At 35.8% G+C, this 18701-nt stretch overlaps 2 protein-coding genes and 1 long non-coding RNA gene across 5 annotated transcripts; 2 read left to right on the top strand and 1 right to left on the bottom strand.

Moving 5' to 3' along the window:
- The first annotated feature begins 1807 nt into the window (after window positions 1–1807).
- On the top strand, window positions 1808–3720 carry LOC104886541 (hydroquinone glucosyltransferase). The gene has a single exon (XM_010670994.4). It carries the CDS (start codon window positions 1983–1985, stop codon window positions 3528–3530), a length of 1548 nt encoding a protein of 515 aa, XP_010669296.2. The 5' UTR covers window positions 1808–1982; the 3' UTR covers window positions 3531–3720.
- Window positions 3721–5159: 1439 nt separating this feature from the next.
- On the bottom strand, window positions 5160–17002 carry LOC104886530 (uncharacterized). 3 transcript variants are annotated; one of them, XR_789211.4, is made up of 5 exons: window positions 16807–17002; window positions 16286–16425; window positions 14258–14878; window positions 6505–7658; window positions 5160–5593 (listed from the first exon to the last, which is right to left on the bottom strand). It is a non-coding gene; the product is annotated as an uncharacterized LOC104886530 (long non-coding RNA). The 3 variants fall into 3 exon arrangements; XR_007269945.2 differs by having other exon boundaries at window positions 16286–16430; XR_002039167.3 differs by lacking the exon at window positions 6505–7658 and having other exon boundaries at window positions 16286–16430; window positions 16807–16999.
- LOC104886523 (hydroquinone glucosyltransferase) lies at window positions 10877–12699 on the top strand. Its single transcript, XM_010670970.4, has one exon. The coding sequence runs from the start codon at window positions 11099–11101 to the stop codon at window positions 12506–12508; it is 1410 nt and encodes a 469-aa protein (XP_010669272.1). The 5' UTR covers window positions 10877–11098; the 3' UTR covers window positions 12509–12699.
- Window positions 17003–18701: the final 1699 nt, after the last annotated feature.

Below are 18701 nucleotides of genomic sequence, written 5' to 3' on the forward strand. Positions count from 1 at the left end.
ACTTTCAATCTTTTAGGATGGTAATTTTTGGCTTATTTAATGTAAAATAATGGGAAAAAGTTAAAAAGTAGTACTTTTAGGTGGAAAAAGAGAAAAACATATATAATAGTATTACTTTTTTTTTGAAAGAGAAATTTCATTAATTGAAGGCCAAACGACATCTACAATAGATATTAAAAAAAAACAAGATACGATTAAACAAGATTAAATCAAATTCGTTTTCGAAGAAACTATAATGAACTAAATCGAGCAATACAACGCAACTCCCTTGTATTTGCTGAATCAAACAACTATTGATGACAAAGTCTATCATTCTGACATAGTTTGGGAAGAGCATTCTTGATCGAACAATGTTAACCGCATCCGAGATTCCAATACTTTCATGTTGAGTCTCGAACTTCAACCAATAAGAACAATTTCTCATATGTAAAAACAAAAAAACTACACTCACAACTCCCATAGGGGAGAAGGAGATCTCCACAACAGAGACTAATAAAAACCCCATAACAGGGTTTGAAGAAATCTCATAAAGAGATACTAATTTATTCAACAAAACAAGAAAATGAAATAAAAAACTGAAAATAAAAGTGGAAAAGGGGCTTACCATGGATGAAATCATCCATGGCAGCCCCTAACTGATGAAGAAGGGGTAGAGAAGGCTAGGGTTTTAGAGAGAAAAAAGAGCTCGGTTTATATAATAGTATTACTTTATAGTTGGCCAAGTAATCCAAATAAGAAAAATGTAGCAATTTAAAAGAAACAACCATCTAAAAAATGCAACAATTAAAAAAAACGAAAGGAATAACAATGAACTAACAACTAAAATGGAAGCCTGAATTTCTAAAAACCCTCCAATAGTTAAGGAGCTTGATATTTGAAATTCAATTCCAAATCTTAGTCTTGATAGGAATTGAGTAGAGCTTTCATCGGGTTCTAAAACAAAGGATCCTTAACAGTGTGTTTGGTTCATTTTAGTAAAGGAAAGGAAGAGAAGAGAAAGGAAGGGAAGAGAAAAGAAAAGAATGGAAGAGAAAGGAAAAAAAAACCTTAACTTTTCATGTTTGGTATAAATTTTCTCTTTTCTCCCAAATTCCCCCACTTTTAGGAAGAAAGGAAAGTGAAATTTTATTAAAGAGTTTTTCCTTCTAATTCCTCCCATTTCCTTTTACTTAATTTTTTTTAATGAACCAAACATTAAAAAGTAACAAATTTTCTTCCACTTCTTTTCTTTTCCTTCTAAATTCTTTCTATCAAACAAGCTGTAAATTTCAAAATCTTATTTTTTCTTTTAAAAAAATAGAATCCAAGAAATATGGCAATTGTATTGGAGTTGCATGCAACGGAACATAAGCAAAAACAAAATGAGGAGGAAATCAAGCGAATGGGGGCAAAAGTAAGAAGGTAGGACATACTTGACAAAACATGTTTCTGTAAATCAAAAATTTGTAATCATAAAAGGTAATTACTTAGATTTGTAAAAAGTTTCAAAAGATAGTTTTTCTAACAATGTGATTCATAATCAATCTTTCTTTAAGTACAAAACATATCATCTAATTTACAATTTCCATTCATCTCCTAGATCAACATCAACCCCCCAAAGTGCTAACCCACCTAATTTAACATTCCAATTAAGATCAAATTAAAACCCTCTAATAGACACAAAATACATACTTTTACATATAAAATATGTCTTATGTCAACATATTACACCATAACTTATTGTATAACATATATAATGACATAAACTAACAACTAACTTAAACTATACAAATAATAACATGAATCTCATTTGCGCCTAATCATTATTTTTTTTGTCTTAATTTTTTTTGTCCTACAACAAGGAGTTTCCCACCGCCTTCAGTGAGTAGACTAATCTCCTGCGGGAGTTTGCATGGGTATCTCAAAGGGCAATATCCCTCCCAACTGGGATTTTTTCCATACCCAAAGCATGAACACGAGACCTTGATTAAGGAACGAGCGAGATGCCCTTAACCACTCAGCCAGAAACCCCAGTTGCCCCCAATAATTTGTGTTACATATATCCCAACTCGTCCAACAAACTAGACTACCGCACTCCACTCCACTCCACTCCAACCACAACATCAATGGAGTTCTCAAACTCACAATCACCTCATATAGTAATGGTCCCAAGCCCTGGAATGGGCCACCTCATTCCACTTGTAGAATTCGCCAAGCTCCTCCACTTCAACCACCACTTCACGGTATCTTTCCTCCTTCCAACCTCCACACCTCCCACCTCCTCTCAAACATCCTTCCTCTCCACCTTACCTCCCGCCATCTCCTACACGTTCCTCCCACCCGTGAACACCTCTCTACTACCTCCCAACACCTCCCACGGTGTGATCATCAACTTCATCCACTCACACTCTCTTAACTCATTTAGGTCCGCCATGTGTTCTCTCTCGAATGTCGTCGCTATCGTTACCGATCTCTTTGGGACTAACTACTTCGATGTTGCTCGAGAACTTGGGATTTTACCTTACATGTACTTCACTTCTAATGCGTTTTGTTTATCCTTCTTGTTTCATCTGCCTGAGTTGGACCGTACGGTGTCGTTTCGATACCAAGATATGGAGGATCCTGTGGTTCTTCCTGGGTGTGTACCGCTCTATGGGAAGGATTTTGATGAACCTGCTTTGGACCGTCAGAGTGAGGGTTATAAGTTGGAACTTTATCATGTTCAACGGTATAAACTGTTTGAGGGTATTTTTGTCAATTCCTTTTTTGATCTTGAACCGGGTGCTTTAAATGGTTTGCAATCCGAGGGTCTAAACCGGACCTCGATTTATCCGGTTGGGCCGATAATTCGTTCCGGTTCGGGGGATAGTGAGAAGGAGTTGGAGTGTATAAGTTGGTTGGACCGGCAGCCACCCGGTTCGGTTTTATTTGTGTCATTTGGAAGTGGAGGGACTTTGTCATTTGAGCAGATTAATGAACTTGCAATTGGACTTGAAAAAAGTGGGCAAAGGTTTTTATGGGTGGTTAGAAATCCTGATAATATGTCCTCTTGTGGCTCGTTTTTTAGTAGTGGTCAAAGTCAAGATGAGGGCTCTTTTGGTTTTCTACCAAAGGGATATGTTGATAGGATTAAGGGACGTGGTCTATTAGTTCCCTTTTGGGCTCCACAAGTTAAGGTTTTGGCTCATGGGTCGACAAGCGGATTTTTGACTCATTGTGGGTGGAACTCGATTTTAGAAAGTATAGTTTACGGAGTTCCTTTGATTGCTTGGCCACTCTATGCAGAGCAACGGATGAACGCTGTGATGCTTAATGAAGGGTTGGGGGTGGCTTTAAGGCCTAAGGGAAATGGATGTGGCCTAATTGAAACTGACGAGATTGCTAAGGTTGTGAATGATTTGATGGGTGGTGAAGATGGTAAGAAAGCTCGTGGTATGATGAAGGAATTAAGTGATGCAGCTAAAAAGGCCAAGAGTGAGAGTGGATATTCTACCAAGATGCTTAACGAAGTTTTTCTCAAATGGTCTCAACATAAGATTCAAAAGGAATGAAGGGTGTCTAAAACTATGTACTTGTCTAATTTCTTTAGTGAGGCTACTGATAGTCAATATAATCATGATGCATGTAGTGACAACTTTAATGTGCTAGAAATAAATACATGAGACATTTGGTACTGAGAGATAATAGTCAAATTTTGTGAAATTTAGTTTTTTTTATATATAATGAAAGTTACTTTCTTTATCTATATTGCAACAATGGTTGGGGAACAATTTTAAGAAAGTGAAAAAGGTGGGTCTTCTAACATATATTAAAAGTAAATGAATTAGAGTAGCTAAAAAAAATGAGAAGGTATTGGGTCAGACGCGTCTGACCATAATATTTGGTCGGACGACTTTCAGTTGGTTTCAATTTTTTTCAGTTGGTTTCAAAAAAAATTCAATTGGTTTCACTTTTTGTTAAGTCGGTTCCAATTTTTTTTTCAGTTGGTTTCAATTTTTGTTCAGTTGGTTTCAACTGAAAGAATACAATAATCAACTGAAATAATCAAAGAAAAGCAAAAATCAAAAATACCAAATGAAAGGTAGAAATGTCTAAATGAAAGAAAAACAACATCAAATGAAAGGATAAACCAACCAACTGAAAGAATAGACCAATGAACTGAAATAATAAATCAATTAGCTGAAATTGTACAAAACAAGTTAAAGACATCAACTGAAACAAAAGAGACATCAACTGAAAAATTATAAGCATTAACTGGAAAAAAAATCGTCCAAAAACGAGTTAACATTTACATCTTTCCAACCTCTCTCTAACTATTCTGATTTCTCATCATCAATCGGGCAAACTCACCACAAAATCCACCATACCAGGCCCGTGAAGAATTCGGCGCGACAGCCATTGAACAGAGGAGAGATGAAGATGAGATAGAAAATCTTGAACATATTATTGATGATTATCCAAGTTAGATCTTACAAAATAATTTGAGAGTATAAGTACTGGTGGTTGAAAATGGGTGCCAAGGCTGGAAGATGTTGTGAAGTCTCTTGGTTTTGTCGTGGACGAGCATTTTTCTTCATTGGTTTTGCATTCGGAGTTTAATGAGGAGTTCAAACCGATTGAATCAGTAGTGAATACTTTGGTTTCTGAATGCAGATTGTGTTGCTCCGTGGCAAATTTGATTGGGGTTTTAAAACCAGAAGTTAGAGGTGCGTAGCATGGACGACATTAAAGATGGTGGAGTAAGGGGAAGTCAAAGGGAGGTTGATGAATGAGGAGAGAGAATGGATACGCATACAACCTACGGGTGGGTGTGTGAATATGGAGGAGAGAGAGAGCCCGTCTGACAGAAAGTATTAGGTCAGACGGTCTGACCCAATACTTTCACAAAAAAATATATATAGTTAATAGAGTAAAAGCAATTGTATGAAGCAAAGTGAATAACTAGTAATGGTTGACTGAATCTTGACATTTTAATTTTTCTCATTAGAAACGAATACACCCCACAAGCTTTGTTTGTTCTAAATTAATCAAAATTCCAACTTATTTTAAGCATACAGGCCAAAAGTTGACTTATTGATCTAGACAATTTTTCCCCACAACAGTGCAACTATTGCATTTATTATAATCATTGAATACAATATCATTAACAATGATCATTCAAACAATAATGAAAAGGCATGAAAGAAACATAATTAGATAAATAACATTAACAAAATAAAACATAGTGCTTCATTGAAACAACATACTGCTTCATTGAAGATCGAGAAAATGAAATGATCAATTGAAACAACATCGTGGGTGACTTTGTAAGGTTACATAATTTTTATAATATATGGTCAGGATTCAACTCTACTTTTTAGAGTTTTCATAAAACTCTAGAGGATCCAGACTCACATAGTGGACTAAAACCACATGCAGCCCCCTTCCTCGGGTGACTTTGAAGGGTTACAACATGTACCGAAATTTAATACATTATGGTTGGCGCATGTCAGTCCTTCACAACATCCGCTGTCAACTACGCCAGAGCATGGTCAACCTTCCTCCAAGCACCCTTCCCACGGCCATTCAAAGATCATTCGTCTACTCACTTCACCCATCCTTGCCGTTGCAAAATCTGCAACAATTAACAGCCACTACTAGTTCATCATAAAGTAGTTAATTAAAAACTCATTTATTAGATGTGATAAAACTATAACTTCTTGTATTTTCTAAAAGACTGCTAAACTAATATATCTATCTAATGAGTACAAAATACAATGACAAAAGTAAATATCTTGAAAATATACTATACATTAAGACAAATTCGATGAAATTTTAAATAATAGCATTTTTTTTTATATATTAGTTAATGGTCAAAATAAATACTTCCTCTGATTCCTTCTCTTATCTTTACCATTTTGATTTTGACGCTAGTCAATAATTCTATTTTGATCCTCTTATGTTAATTATACATAAGGAAAGACATATCATATAGGATCTTGTTGGAATCGTCTCCATATCAATAGTAATTTTTTTATAAGTTTAGCGTATGTAAATAAATTATAAGTAACTTTTAATTATACCTAATTAAAGATATAATTGCTCTAAGTTGCGCAAAGGCCAATGTGTAAGCAGCAAATGGTAAAAAGTAAAAAAAAAAAAGAGAGAAAGTAAATAATTTAAATAGTGTCAAAAGTCAGAATGATAGATGTAAAAAAAACACAGAGAAAATATTCATATATTTTGACTATTAACTTTTTGTTTTTTTTAACTCGGAGAGATAATACCGAAAACCAACCAATTCAAAGGCGAGTATAAGCTTAATAGCCCAAACGACGACATGCCTAAATGCCACTACCACCACAAGAGAGAAATCCCCAACTTATTATTAGGATGAGGATTTAAACACTAGACAAAATTCTGAAATTCGGAGTGTTACTCCACTGAACTAACACATCTCCCTCATTAATTTTTGCGTTATGCAAATGAGCTTATTCGAAATATATTAATCTAAAAGCTGGGGTAATTAATGAAGTTATACCAAACCTGATGAGATGAAAATTAAGAGTAACCCAAAAATTATTAGCTTCACATCAAATTTGAATTGGAGCCCTGCCATTGAATTAGCTTAGCTTGTTTGGCAGAATATTTAGAAATTAGAAGTATATTATACTTGAGCAGTTTTATTTTGGTTGGCTTTCTATATACAATCATCTCGACTATTTATAGTCTTTTCATACAAAGTCAACTAGGGGTGAGTCGTCATTTTCCAATTTCGTCTGTCGAGATTCTTTTTCCCCTTCAGTTGAGTGTATATTCGACATTGAGCAGACAAGACAGACTTGATTCGATCGCATATTAGCTGGTTAACTAGTAAAATACTACATAAGCTTGGTATTAGTTTCATGGATAAATATCTATTGGTGTAAAAAATTAGTTGGTTGACTTTGCAAACAAGTCGATGCATATCCAATAATTTGATATTAAGTGCCACATGAGTTTTAGTCCATGAGGATTACCGGTTCTAATTTGATAAAACATTGCTAACATACTTTGTTGTAATCTAATTGGTTAAACTACAACGTCTAATAAATTCAGACGAAAAACATTAAATCGAACAAGACATGCAATAAGTAATCTATTAATTAAAGCCAAATATTTTCATTCACATCACAAACTTCTAGAATAAACTTTTATAACACATATGAGGATAATCCAGGCTGGACAATTAAAGCGAAAACACAAAGATGATTACTTCCATGAGTTCCTGCTAAAACTGAAAATGAACAAACTCGTCACTAATACATGCTCTAAATCTAAGAACTAAACTATAACCACATAAGGGGGTCGGCTAGGCTAGGCTAAGACTACGCTAGAAAGTAAGTTATTGCAAGTTGTTCGTTGTGTTTGTTGTCTTTTGCTTGGTCATCTCCCTTGTATTTATACACCAATATGTGCTACATAACTTCTATGCATCTTTTGGAGGGAAATGATTTGAATCATCTTTGATTCAAGATCATTACTGTTTTTCTGGCCGCTGAAGTATGCACGTTACTGATATTCACGTAGCATCGTCCCATGATCATGTTATTAACTGCCCATTTCTTCGTCTTTGCTTGACTTCTATCTCTTGAAGAATTGAATTAATCTTTGACTTCTGTTGACTTTCTTTCATGGGCTTCCGTAATATGATTAGGCCTCTATATTAAAATCAATGTTAAACTTTTTGAGGCTTAATACAATGTACCATGATAAATGTTTATGCAGCATCTAAAATGGTAGTAACAATATCATATTCTCCATTACTGATTGTTTCAAATATAGTAGTATGTTTATTGACTAATTATAATTTTGTTCGCCACCGAATGATTTTTCACCCAAAACCAGCCTAAGGTGGGTTAAGCACCCAAAAAAAACCCTCCCTCTTGTCCAAAATTGGAAACCATCCCACACCAATTTTTTGAAAATAAATACGGATGCACCATGCTCTACATGCACTTGGGTGTATGTACTTATTTGCGCTCTAAAAGGGCCTACTTGGGCTTGGTCTGTCGGGACCACAAAGGGCGTTGGGTGGAAGGGATCCAAGACATCTGATACCCTTGAAGCCGAAACACTAGCCATCCTCCTTGCTTTCAAATGGATTGATCAGAAAAACTGGGGTAAACGCGAAGTTGTTTCGGATTGTGCTAAAGCGGTTGAAGCTATCAATAATATGATTAAAATGAACCTCCGATTATTGATTCTTGTAGGGAGTACCTCTGAGGGCAAAGAGACACCTCCATTAGGCATGAACCAAGAGATCGAAGAGAACAAGCTCGCGGACTCCATGGCAAGGAATAATGCGAAAGGGATAACAGAAGGTTTTAATAACCTTTTTATTTTGACATCCTCTCCTCCGAATTGTATTAGTACTTATGAAGCAGACTTATTAGTATGTAGTAATCTGTCAAACTGAAACTCTATTGGCAGCAGCAACTTAGTACTGTAACGGAACCCTGTTTAATTTATGAAAGTTCATTTTCTACCAAAAAAAATTATAATTTTGTTATCCAAACCTTAACCCCTTTGAGTGATGGCATGGAATAGAACTGTGCAAGGTACTGATACAATCTCACGATTGTCAAAGGGTAACATCCATTACCAAATTTGACGCAAGGAATGGGTCAATGCTAGGACCAGATATATGGACAACTGAGCTGTGATGACCAGAAGCCCAGAAAAACAAGGAGTAAGGAGCTGGTGGTGCCACAGTGCCGCGATGGTCATACTCGTTAGTTGTGACTGGTGAGAGAGAATCGAGCAAGCCGCGAGAGATAATCTGGCGATACCCTGTAGCCTGTACTACTTGATTGGTTAATTAGCGACACATAATTCAAGGCATATATAAACTTGGTGGTTGCTATAGATGGAGAGACAAAGAAAAGGAGTGAATGTGATTATGTGAGTATGGGTGTCGCCGTCACTGGTGAAGAACTGGAGTTAGGGGCTTTAGGGCTCCTAACTTTTAGAAGAGGTAGGTTTTTGCCTTTTAGTTACATATGGTGATCAGGTCCACGCAAGAGTAACTCTTAGGCCCTATTTGGCATTAGCGTTTGAGGTAGCAGTTAGCGGTTGGACAAGATTGAAACGCTACTCAAGAAAATTATGAGTGTTTGGTAAGGTACTGGTTGTAGTAGCGGGTAGCAGTTTGAGTAGAATATGAGTAGCGGTTGTAAAACGTTACTACAAATAACGTTTGAGATTTAGAGGTAGCGGTCTAGCAAATAATCCTATATATTAGCATAAGGTATAATTATTAACTAATTTTTTTTTATCTTTTACAATTCCAACAGCTACTTTTGCCAAACACTTCTAATTAAACAACTAATTTAATCGCTGACCGCTGACAGCTACTAGTAGACAGCTAACAACTACTAGTAGACAGCTAACAGCTACCCCCAACAGCTACCGCTAATAGAATCGCTAACAGCTACTAGAACCGCTAATTTTGCCAAACATCAATCCCATTGTCCCTCCTTTTGCCAAAAAGCTCAATTCAATTTCAAATACGTTGGTTTTAGATTATTACTGAACATGTATTTGATCATTACCAATCTAGTGTTAACACTGTTAATTAATAGAGGATATATTCTAAAAAAACACATTGGCCAAAAACTTACTTTAATCAAAATATATGGAGGATAAACTTCTAAAAAAATATAAAGGTCTTTTGTAATATTTTATGTGATGTAGTATCAAAATATCTTTTTGACTGTTTTATTGATTACTTATTTGTACTTTGGAGTATTGATTTGAAATGTTTCTTTCCAATACATTTTTAAAGTGTAGGTTTTGAAGTTTTGTCTAATTTCTGCTTACTTAAACTTGTTTTAGAAATTACCTAAAGTTTATGTTTTGCCATCTTCTTCCTTAGTAATCTTCCACATTTCAAATTTTCTCTCTCCTTAGAAATCTTAGTTTACTTCGGAATTATTCTACTTTTGGTCATCAATACTTAAGGAGATAATAAATCGGCTCCATGAAGACACAAAATAAGGTTTTTCAACATCATACAACAATCTAAATCATGTTTTTGTGAAATTCATAATAACCTAGAATCTTGATTTTTAGTTTATTCTTGTTCAAATTATATTTTTTTTATTAACAAACTCATTATCACATTTTTGAAAAAAAAATCCATTTTTTTGGTTTATTTGGATATTATATAAAAATAACTTTTGTATTTGCAAAACATTGAAAAGAAAAGGGAAAACAAAAGTAAAACATGTGCTCACATTACCGTCCCTCACTTTTTCATGAGCAATGATATTCCAATACTCAATTAGGCAAATTGTTCAATATCATGGCATTTCAGTTATTTTGTTTTAAAAAAATTAATATACTTAAAAATTATAATTAATTTTTATTTATTTATTTTCATATATTTTTATTTGGGAATTGTTAGTTGAAATCTTATTGATGTATTAAATGACTAATATCATATCTTAATATCATCTTATCATATCAATGAGCTATTATATCATATCCACTTGCATCTAATCATATTGAGTGAATGTTATATTAATATTATATTGAATCAAGTTGCTAATAAAATTATAAAACATGCCATGATATGGGACAAGTTGTCCAATATTAGATACGAGACAATACTCTCTTTTTTCGAAAAAAAATCATCTTAGAATTTTCCCTTTTTTAATTATTTTCTTGGAAAACCAAAATTTGAAATCCTTCAAAAAATTTAATGTGATTCCTGAATTTTTTTTATTTCCTTGGAATTTGAAATCCTAATTTCTTTTTTTTTTTTTACAAAGTGATACAATGCCAGTATGTCAAATACCCAAACATGGTAAGGAACAAAAAAATAACATAAAGGAAAAAACGTGTCAAAACGCTCCTCATTAATTCTCATATCATAAGTCATATTGTCATAGTGACAGAGTGAGTCACATATCCCAAAATTCCAATCACATCCCTCTACAGTTGAGCTCTAGTCTCTACTAGTACAACCTCCCTTCACCAATCACCACACTCTTCTCCAATGAAATCGTGCTCCACAAAATCTCATCCAATAAACAACTAAACCACCAGCTCTCCCTACAAACACAACAACCCCAAAAAAAAAACTATCAACACAAAAATGGAAAACACCAACACAAAACCAAAAACCAAGCACGTAGTCATAATCCCAAGTCCAGGAATGGGTCATGTTATCCCACTCGTAGAATTCGCAAAACTCCTCCACTTCAACCATCACTTCTCAATCTCTCTCCTCCTACCAAACTCCGGACCACCAACTTCTGCTTTAACAACTTTCTTAGCCACTTTACCGTCTGCCATATCCTACACATTTCTCCCTTCTGTCGACCCAACTCTCCTCCCTCCTAACGTAGCTCATGAAGTTACCATCAATATCATCCACTCTCACTCTCTTTCATCTGCACGATCTGCTATCTCTTCGCTATCTAATGTTGTTGCTGTCGTTACCGATCTCTTCGGTACCGACTACTTTCAAGTTGCTCGCGAGCTGCTCATCTCGCCTTTTTTGTATATTACTACCAACGCTTATGCGTTGATGTTCTTTTTTAACTTCCCACGGGTGTATAAAACAGTGTCGTGTGAGTTCCGGGATATGGAGGATCCATTGGTAATGCCTGGGTGTGTGCCGCTTTATGGTAAGGATTTTGTTGATCCTGTGCAGGATCGTAATGATGAGGCTTATCATGTGTTTCTTTATCATATTCAGAGGTATAATATGGCTGAGGGTATTTTTGTTAATTCCTTTGTGGATCTTGAGCCCGGTCCGATTAATGCTTTGAGATCCGGGGATTCAAATTCGACTAAAATCTACCCGGTTGGACCGGTGATTCAATCCGGTTTGGGAGGGGATTCGGATGACAGGTTCGAGTGTTTGACTTGGTTGGACCGGGAACCACCCGGTTCGGTTTTATTTGTATCATTTGGGAGTGGGGGGACTTTAACTTATGAACAGATTATTGAGTTGGCAGTTGGGTTAGAAAAAAGTGAGCAAAGGTTCTTGTGGGTTGTTAGAGCTCCTAGTAATTCAACTTTTGGGTCGTTTTTCACACAAGGTAATAAAGATAATCCCTTCGGGTTTCTTCCTGAGGGTTACTTGGATAGGATTAAGGATCGTGGATTGTTAGTCCCGTCTTGGGCCCCGCAAATTAAAGTTTTGAGCCATAAGTCTACGGGTGGGTTTTTGACTCATTGTGGGTGGAATTCAACTTTAGAGAGTATTGTGTACGGGGTGCCCCTGATTGCTTGGCCGCTTTATGCAGAGCAGAAGATGAATGCTGTAATGCTTAATGAAGGGCTTAAGGTCGCGTTGCGGCCTAAGGCTAGTGAAAGTGGACTTGTCGAAGCAGATGAGGTTGCTAGAGTTGTCAAGGATTTGATGGAAGGTGAAGAAGGTAAGAAAGCAAGAGAGAAGATGAAGGAATTTAGTGAATTAGCTAGAAAGACAAGGAGTCAAGATGGAGATTCTACACGAACTCTTAGCCAAGTTGCTCAAATATGGAGTCAAAAGTAATTGAACTCCAAAAATGATTTACGGTGTCTTTTAACACTGTTTATTTGTCTGCCAAGAAACTACCTTTATGCAAATGTGAGAAAATATCAAGATGTCCTTGTAACACATCCAATAATCGATTGTACACTTCTACTTTACGAGCAAATTTCTTACTTGTATTTTGAGTTTGGTAAATTGGTGTTACTTCCTCCGTTTCTTTTTACTCGCTACACTTTCCATTACGGGAAGTTTCACATTACTTGTTACACTTTTTTTTTGGGCAATAAACTCTCTCTATCTCTCTCCTCCCACATGAGTCCCTTTTCTTTTTACTCTCTACCTCTCTCTTCTCCAAAAATTGTCTAGGAGTCCGTGAAATGAGAAATATAGCGAGTAAAAAGAAACGAAAGAAGTATATGAGTTTACAACGTCTAATAAGCTTAATTGAGGAAAGAAAACAGGAAAAACAACATCATTTACTACCTATCAATTTTCTATAGGAAAAGTTACTACGCTAAATTGCTAATGGTTACAATATTGTATTTGTATACAGGTTTTGGTAAATGGGTGAATGATAGTGAGTCCCATAATATGAACAAAAATAGGTTTCTCCACCACTGTCTTCCATGACCATTTACAAAATCGTATTTGAAATTATTCTGTACCTGGAATAACAAAAGTAATAATTTTTGTTTTGTGTGCGCTATGGAATAATTAAAGCCAAACCAGATTCATATATATTATGAAGAACATTTAACGAAACAAACGCAGGAAGAAAAACAAAAAAAAGCAACTATTGTCTCCCATGACCATCTACAGAATTGTATTCAAGTATTATTCTGTACCTGGAATAACTAAAGTAGTAGATTTTTTATTTTGTGTGCGTTATGGAAATCCTCACTCTACCACCACAACCACTTCCACTCATCTTCCATGTCTGGTCTTTACTCCCTTTTAATTATCTCTAGACCTGGTTATTGTGTGGATCGGGGCGAGTCAGAAGTGGGTCGGTATAAGAGGGTCGCCTCATTGCAGGTCGGGCCAAATGGATAGTGGGCCAGAGCGGGTTGATAATGAGCAAGCCGGCAAACGAGCAAGAAAAATAAGGAACAAAGAGAGGCAAAAGTGAGTTTAAATGAATGTGAATCCGAATATGTAATTGTGTTTACAAAATCTATTTTGTTTTTAAAAATTATTGGGTTTCTTTATTGGCTCCATAATGGCCCTGCCCAATAATGACTCTATCCAATAAAGCTCTGTCCAATAAAAGCCCTTTAAATTTGAACCTAACCCTTTAACCATTGGGCTACCCTATCCAATAACCAGGTCTAATTATCTCGAGTCGAAACATGCTCCAAGGTTTTCAGTTTGTTCACTTTAAAGAGGAATGCTAAGGATAAGCTGTCAGCAAGGGAAGTGTAGTATAGTTCGACTGAATTTTATCTTTACAGATTTTCATACTACCAGAACCTTTCTTCTGTCCTTGAGACTGCCAAATTCTCCATCTCCCATCTATATTTTTGTTGTCATTAGCATTCAGAAATAAGTACTTTTATTCCACTCCTCAACACATACACATGGTCTCAGTAAACAGGTCCTTGTAATCATTGCATCAATTGAACTTTCTCCCAATCTTCAGGGTGAAGGCATCTTACAAATTCAATCCTAAACAAGTTTATCTAAAATCCCAAAGTAATATGTGATTGATATTTCTAAACATTTCAAGGTATGGGCATTAATACTTTCACAATAAGAAGCTAGTTGGCTTACTCTTTCTATACGGAGGCAGTGTATGACAATCTTCAAGACCTTTCATATCCCGGGCATCCTCACGCCATCAAATTTTGTCCCCAGGGTCATGATTCCTCATTAACATGCGTTATTATGTTGTATCCAATGAATGTAAATCTTTCTAAGTACTAAACTGCTGATCCTAAAAGAAGAAGAAATTCATCTTAGCTAAATACTCCTACCAACAGATAAAAATATCTACTGCAATTAGGAACTCATAAAAGAAAGATACAGAAGAAACTGATAAATCTGGCAATCACCAACTGATGGACAATCAAACATTAATTATGGATTCACCAGAGGCAGTGCCTCAAATTCCAGTATCAATTCCACCAGGCAAGCTGGAGATACAAAATTTTACAGGACACATTCTTTAACCAATTTGTAGGCATTACTTGCCAAATGATGCCCATAATAACGAGGCAAAGTTTATTCAGCCATAAAACCAGTTTTTTAGATGAGATTCAATACATCCGTCCAAACATACATGATATAACTCACAAACATGAGAAGATAAGATTCCGGTACAGCACTTACGAAACAGATCTACTTTGATGAAGACTCACTCTGTTTCTTTGGTGCAGGCTTCATAAGAGGATCCTATATTAAAATAGATGAGAGAAGAATGAACTTCATTTGGAATACGATCATAAGCATCAGAGAATTGACAACTAAGGAGTAAATAAATTAGTTAATCATATATGAAATTATACCATTGATTAATCACAAAAGAAGGGTGTTGTTCTATTCAACTAACTCAGCTTGAATAGATCTAGACTTACCTAAAATTATCTAACATTTTGAAAAAAAAAATGCTGACATAAGTCAACAGAAGTTGAACAAAACATCACTAATGTAAATATCAAGCATAAACATATGACTAGTACGCCACTCTCCCCATCACTCATGAACAAAATCATAAACTTCTTCTTCTTCTCAAAAAATCATAAACTATGATTACGCAAAGACCTTGATTCTTGACAGGTTAAAAAGCAATAGATTCCAACTATATGCAAATCTTCCATAAGAAATTTGTTCCCTAGTGGTTTCGTCAAAAAAGCAAGATCACGCAATACTAGAAGCAACCATCTCTTTACTTCCTCAAGGAAGAGAAGGATTCATCATTGGATTAATAAGTAGAGAACTAGAGAAGACAATATAAAACCAATGCTAAAAAGTAAAAAGTAAAAAACCAATAGTCAAGGTAGGACTCTGCCTAAGACAATGTTGTCATAAACATATGTAGACTTCCCAATAAACTTTCATCTATCAAAGATCGCTAGATACATCATAGCCTAAGGCCCTAAAGAATTAGAACCTACACTTCACTAACCCTCCACTTTCCTCATTTGAATGACTGCATAAGCCAACAAGCCTTGCTAAAGGGGGGAGGGGAGAGGAAAAAAGGCCAACAAACTAACATAGGAAGCTGTAATGACTTATCCATAAGAAATCTGAACAAATGTTGAAAAGCATATGAGTTAAACAAGGCAAATGTCTGGATCATAGTGGAAGAAATTATTGAAGATCTATAGTATTATGCATCCATCAATATTTTCACTTCTGTATAACACTATAAGCATGTTGACTAACAAGTTCCATCTCAAACCCTCTGCTCTCCTCACTCAAACTGTCACATAATCCATAAGGCTAAATCGTTAACTTTGCAAAACTACATATTACATACACAAGGATCAGAACTCGACACCAATTTCTAGTATTTACTAGATTTAACTTGCTCAACAATGAATGCAACCATGAAGGCATGAATTAAGCAACACCCATCAAATTAAAAAAATAAAATTAAATAACAAATTTCACGACACCATGATATAATCAACCAAGCTACTAATCCAAATCTCATCCTCAAACCATTTTGATTCAAGCATTCAAGCAATATCAATATGACCTTTAATTTCCAAAGAGTCAGATCAAAATCAAGAGGAAGAATAATTCTCAATCAGAAATTTAGATCTATGATAGCAACAAAAAGATAGAATGACTGACATTCACAAAGAGGAGATTGCCGAGGAAAACCGCACCGACGATGCCACCAGCGATCACCCCAGTGCTGCTCAGCAGACTCCACTTTCTGTAAATCATTCTGTTCTTCCTCCTTTAACACACTTTCTTACTTCTCACTTCAACTAAACTAGGTAGAAAGCAAGGGAAATCTATGAGTTTTAGTATAATGAGCAACACATTTTTGCATAATAACAGTATGAAACGAAGAATAAAACATTCCCAGAAATTAATCAAAAACAACAAAAATAGGGCGTAAATGCGCAATTTCCACTTCTCATCAAAAATATTAAATACACAAAGTTTCAGATATAGTAATTAAACTTTTGAATCGCAGGAATAATTGTCTAACACATAATTATGCTACTTGCTCGAAAAAATTGAAGAAATTACCAGAAATTTGATGAAATTGAAATCGGTCTAAGACGAAATAATACTAATACTAATATATGTTGCTAAACCACGCGTTTATTAATGGAGGAAAGATCAAAGTGAAGAACAATTACCAGAAATTTGATGAAGATAACAAGACAATGAAAAAAGTGAAACCCTAATTCGGTCGAAATTAAAGCACAGCCAAAATTAGGATGAATTCGATGATGGTAGAGAGAGAAAGAGGGAGATCCAAAGGGAAGTATGAGAGGAAGCTTTTTGGGAGGTTGGGGGAACGAGTCCCGTAGCCGACAATTTTTCCTACGTTATTTTTGTTAATCTAAATTTATAGGTATTTTTACGGATTTTTCACCGGATACTCCTAAAGTTTGTTAATATTCACCAGCTAGGCAGCTACCATCGCGTTTTCCAATATTCACCAGATATCTTGAAATTTGGTAAAAATTCTTGAAATGATCCTGCCGTTAAGTTTCCATCAACTTCATTAGGTTTACGTCCAAATCATTCATATGAATCCAAATTAACGCTATTTAACCCTAATTAAACTCTAACTAATCCTAATTAACCCTAACCCAACCACACCTGCCCCCACCCAACCCCAAAACCCACCAACCCCCTTCCCCTGTAGCAGCCACGCAGGCCCCCCTCCCTGGTAGAACCCACACATCCCCCCCTTTCCTCCTCCGCCGCACAGCCTCCTCCCCATCCCCCTCCCTCTCCCCCTCCGTCGCGTCGAGTTTCGCTCCCCCCCACCCCACCCCCTTCGAGTTTCGCAAGCAAGACTATTCGACAAGGTGGTGGGAGAGGAGCGAAATTCGTCGAGGGTGGGGGATAGAGGAGCGAAATTTGACGAATGTGAGGGGAGGGAAAATCGACTCGGGGGCTGCGAAGGACCGGGAGAGGGGTTGCACAGCGGGTGGGGGTGGTGGAGGGGTTGCACGTGTGTGGGGGTGGCGATGCGCAGGGGGTGGGGGTAGGGAGGGGGGTTTGGGGTGGGGGAGGGGGGATGCTGGTGGGAGGGTGGGGGAGGGGGATGCTGGTGGGAGGGTGGGGGAGGGGGATGCTGGTGGGAGGGTTAGAGGTTAGGGTAGGGTTAGAAATTAGGGTTAATTAAGTTTTTTAGGATCATATTTAACGGAAATATAATGGTAGGATCACGTCTAAAGATTTTCTAAAATCATAGGGGTAATTGGTGAATTTTGGAAAACGAGAGGGTACCAGGTGCATATTAAGAAACGTCAGGGTACCTCGTGAAAAAATCGTACTTTTTATGATGTGTTTTATTTTTTTCATCTGAATAATGGTAATTTGACTTATTGAACCTAGTTTGATTTATTGAACTTGATTGAAATTTATTGGACCTGATTAAAACTTATTGACCTGCTGATTGAAACTTATTAGACCTGATTGAACCTGATTTAAACTTATCATACATTATTGGAACTTATTTGACCTTTTTTGACAAAAAATTTAATGAGTATTAACATAAAACAATAGACAATATTATATATAAAATACTATATAATAATCGTAGTGGTACTTTAATTAAAATTTAATTTAAATGTAAATTTATTGATTATTGACTCTTTGGACCTTATTGAAACTTACTGGACCTGATTAGAACTAATTGGAACTTATTGGATCTGATTGAAACTTATTGACCTGATTGAAACTAATTTGAACTGAACTGAACTGATGTTAATATCTTTAATTATATATGCTTCTTTGATTGTTAATATCTTTAATTACGTACAAGTAAAAATTATAAAAACTTAATATATTGAAAGTATTGAGACGAATCTAACAAGATTTCACTTAATTATATTTTTCTTTGTATAATAGTGACCAGAAAATATAGTCAATGTTACTTAATTCAAGTAATGGAATACTTATTTTGAGACCGAGTGAGTATTTACTATTAAATATGATTGATACAATGTTAATCAATTTTCATGCTACCAAATAATATATGTTTTACAAATATAGTCTCTGCTGTTTCGTGGTGGCA

This window comes from Beta vulgaris, chromosome 1 (assembly GCF_026745355.1).
Source record: "Beta vulgaris subsp. vulgaris cultivar EL10 chromosome 1, EL10.2, whole genome shotgun sequence".
NCBI lineage: Eukaryota > Viridiplantae > Streptophyta > Magnoliopsida > Caryophyllales > Amaranthaceae > Beta > Beta vulgaris.

Bases quoted from the DNA above. Each gene is read 5' to 3' on its own strand.
- LOC104886523 (XM_010670970.4), top strand. From the start codon at position 11,099: ATGGAAAACACCAACACAAAACCAAAAACCAAGCACGTAGTCATAATC.
- LOC104886541 (XM_010670994.4), top strand. From the start codon at position 1,983: ATGCCCTTAACCACTCAGCCAGAAACCCCAGTTGCCCCCAATAATTTG.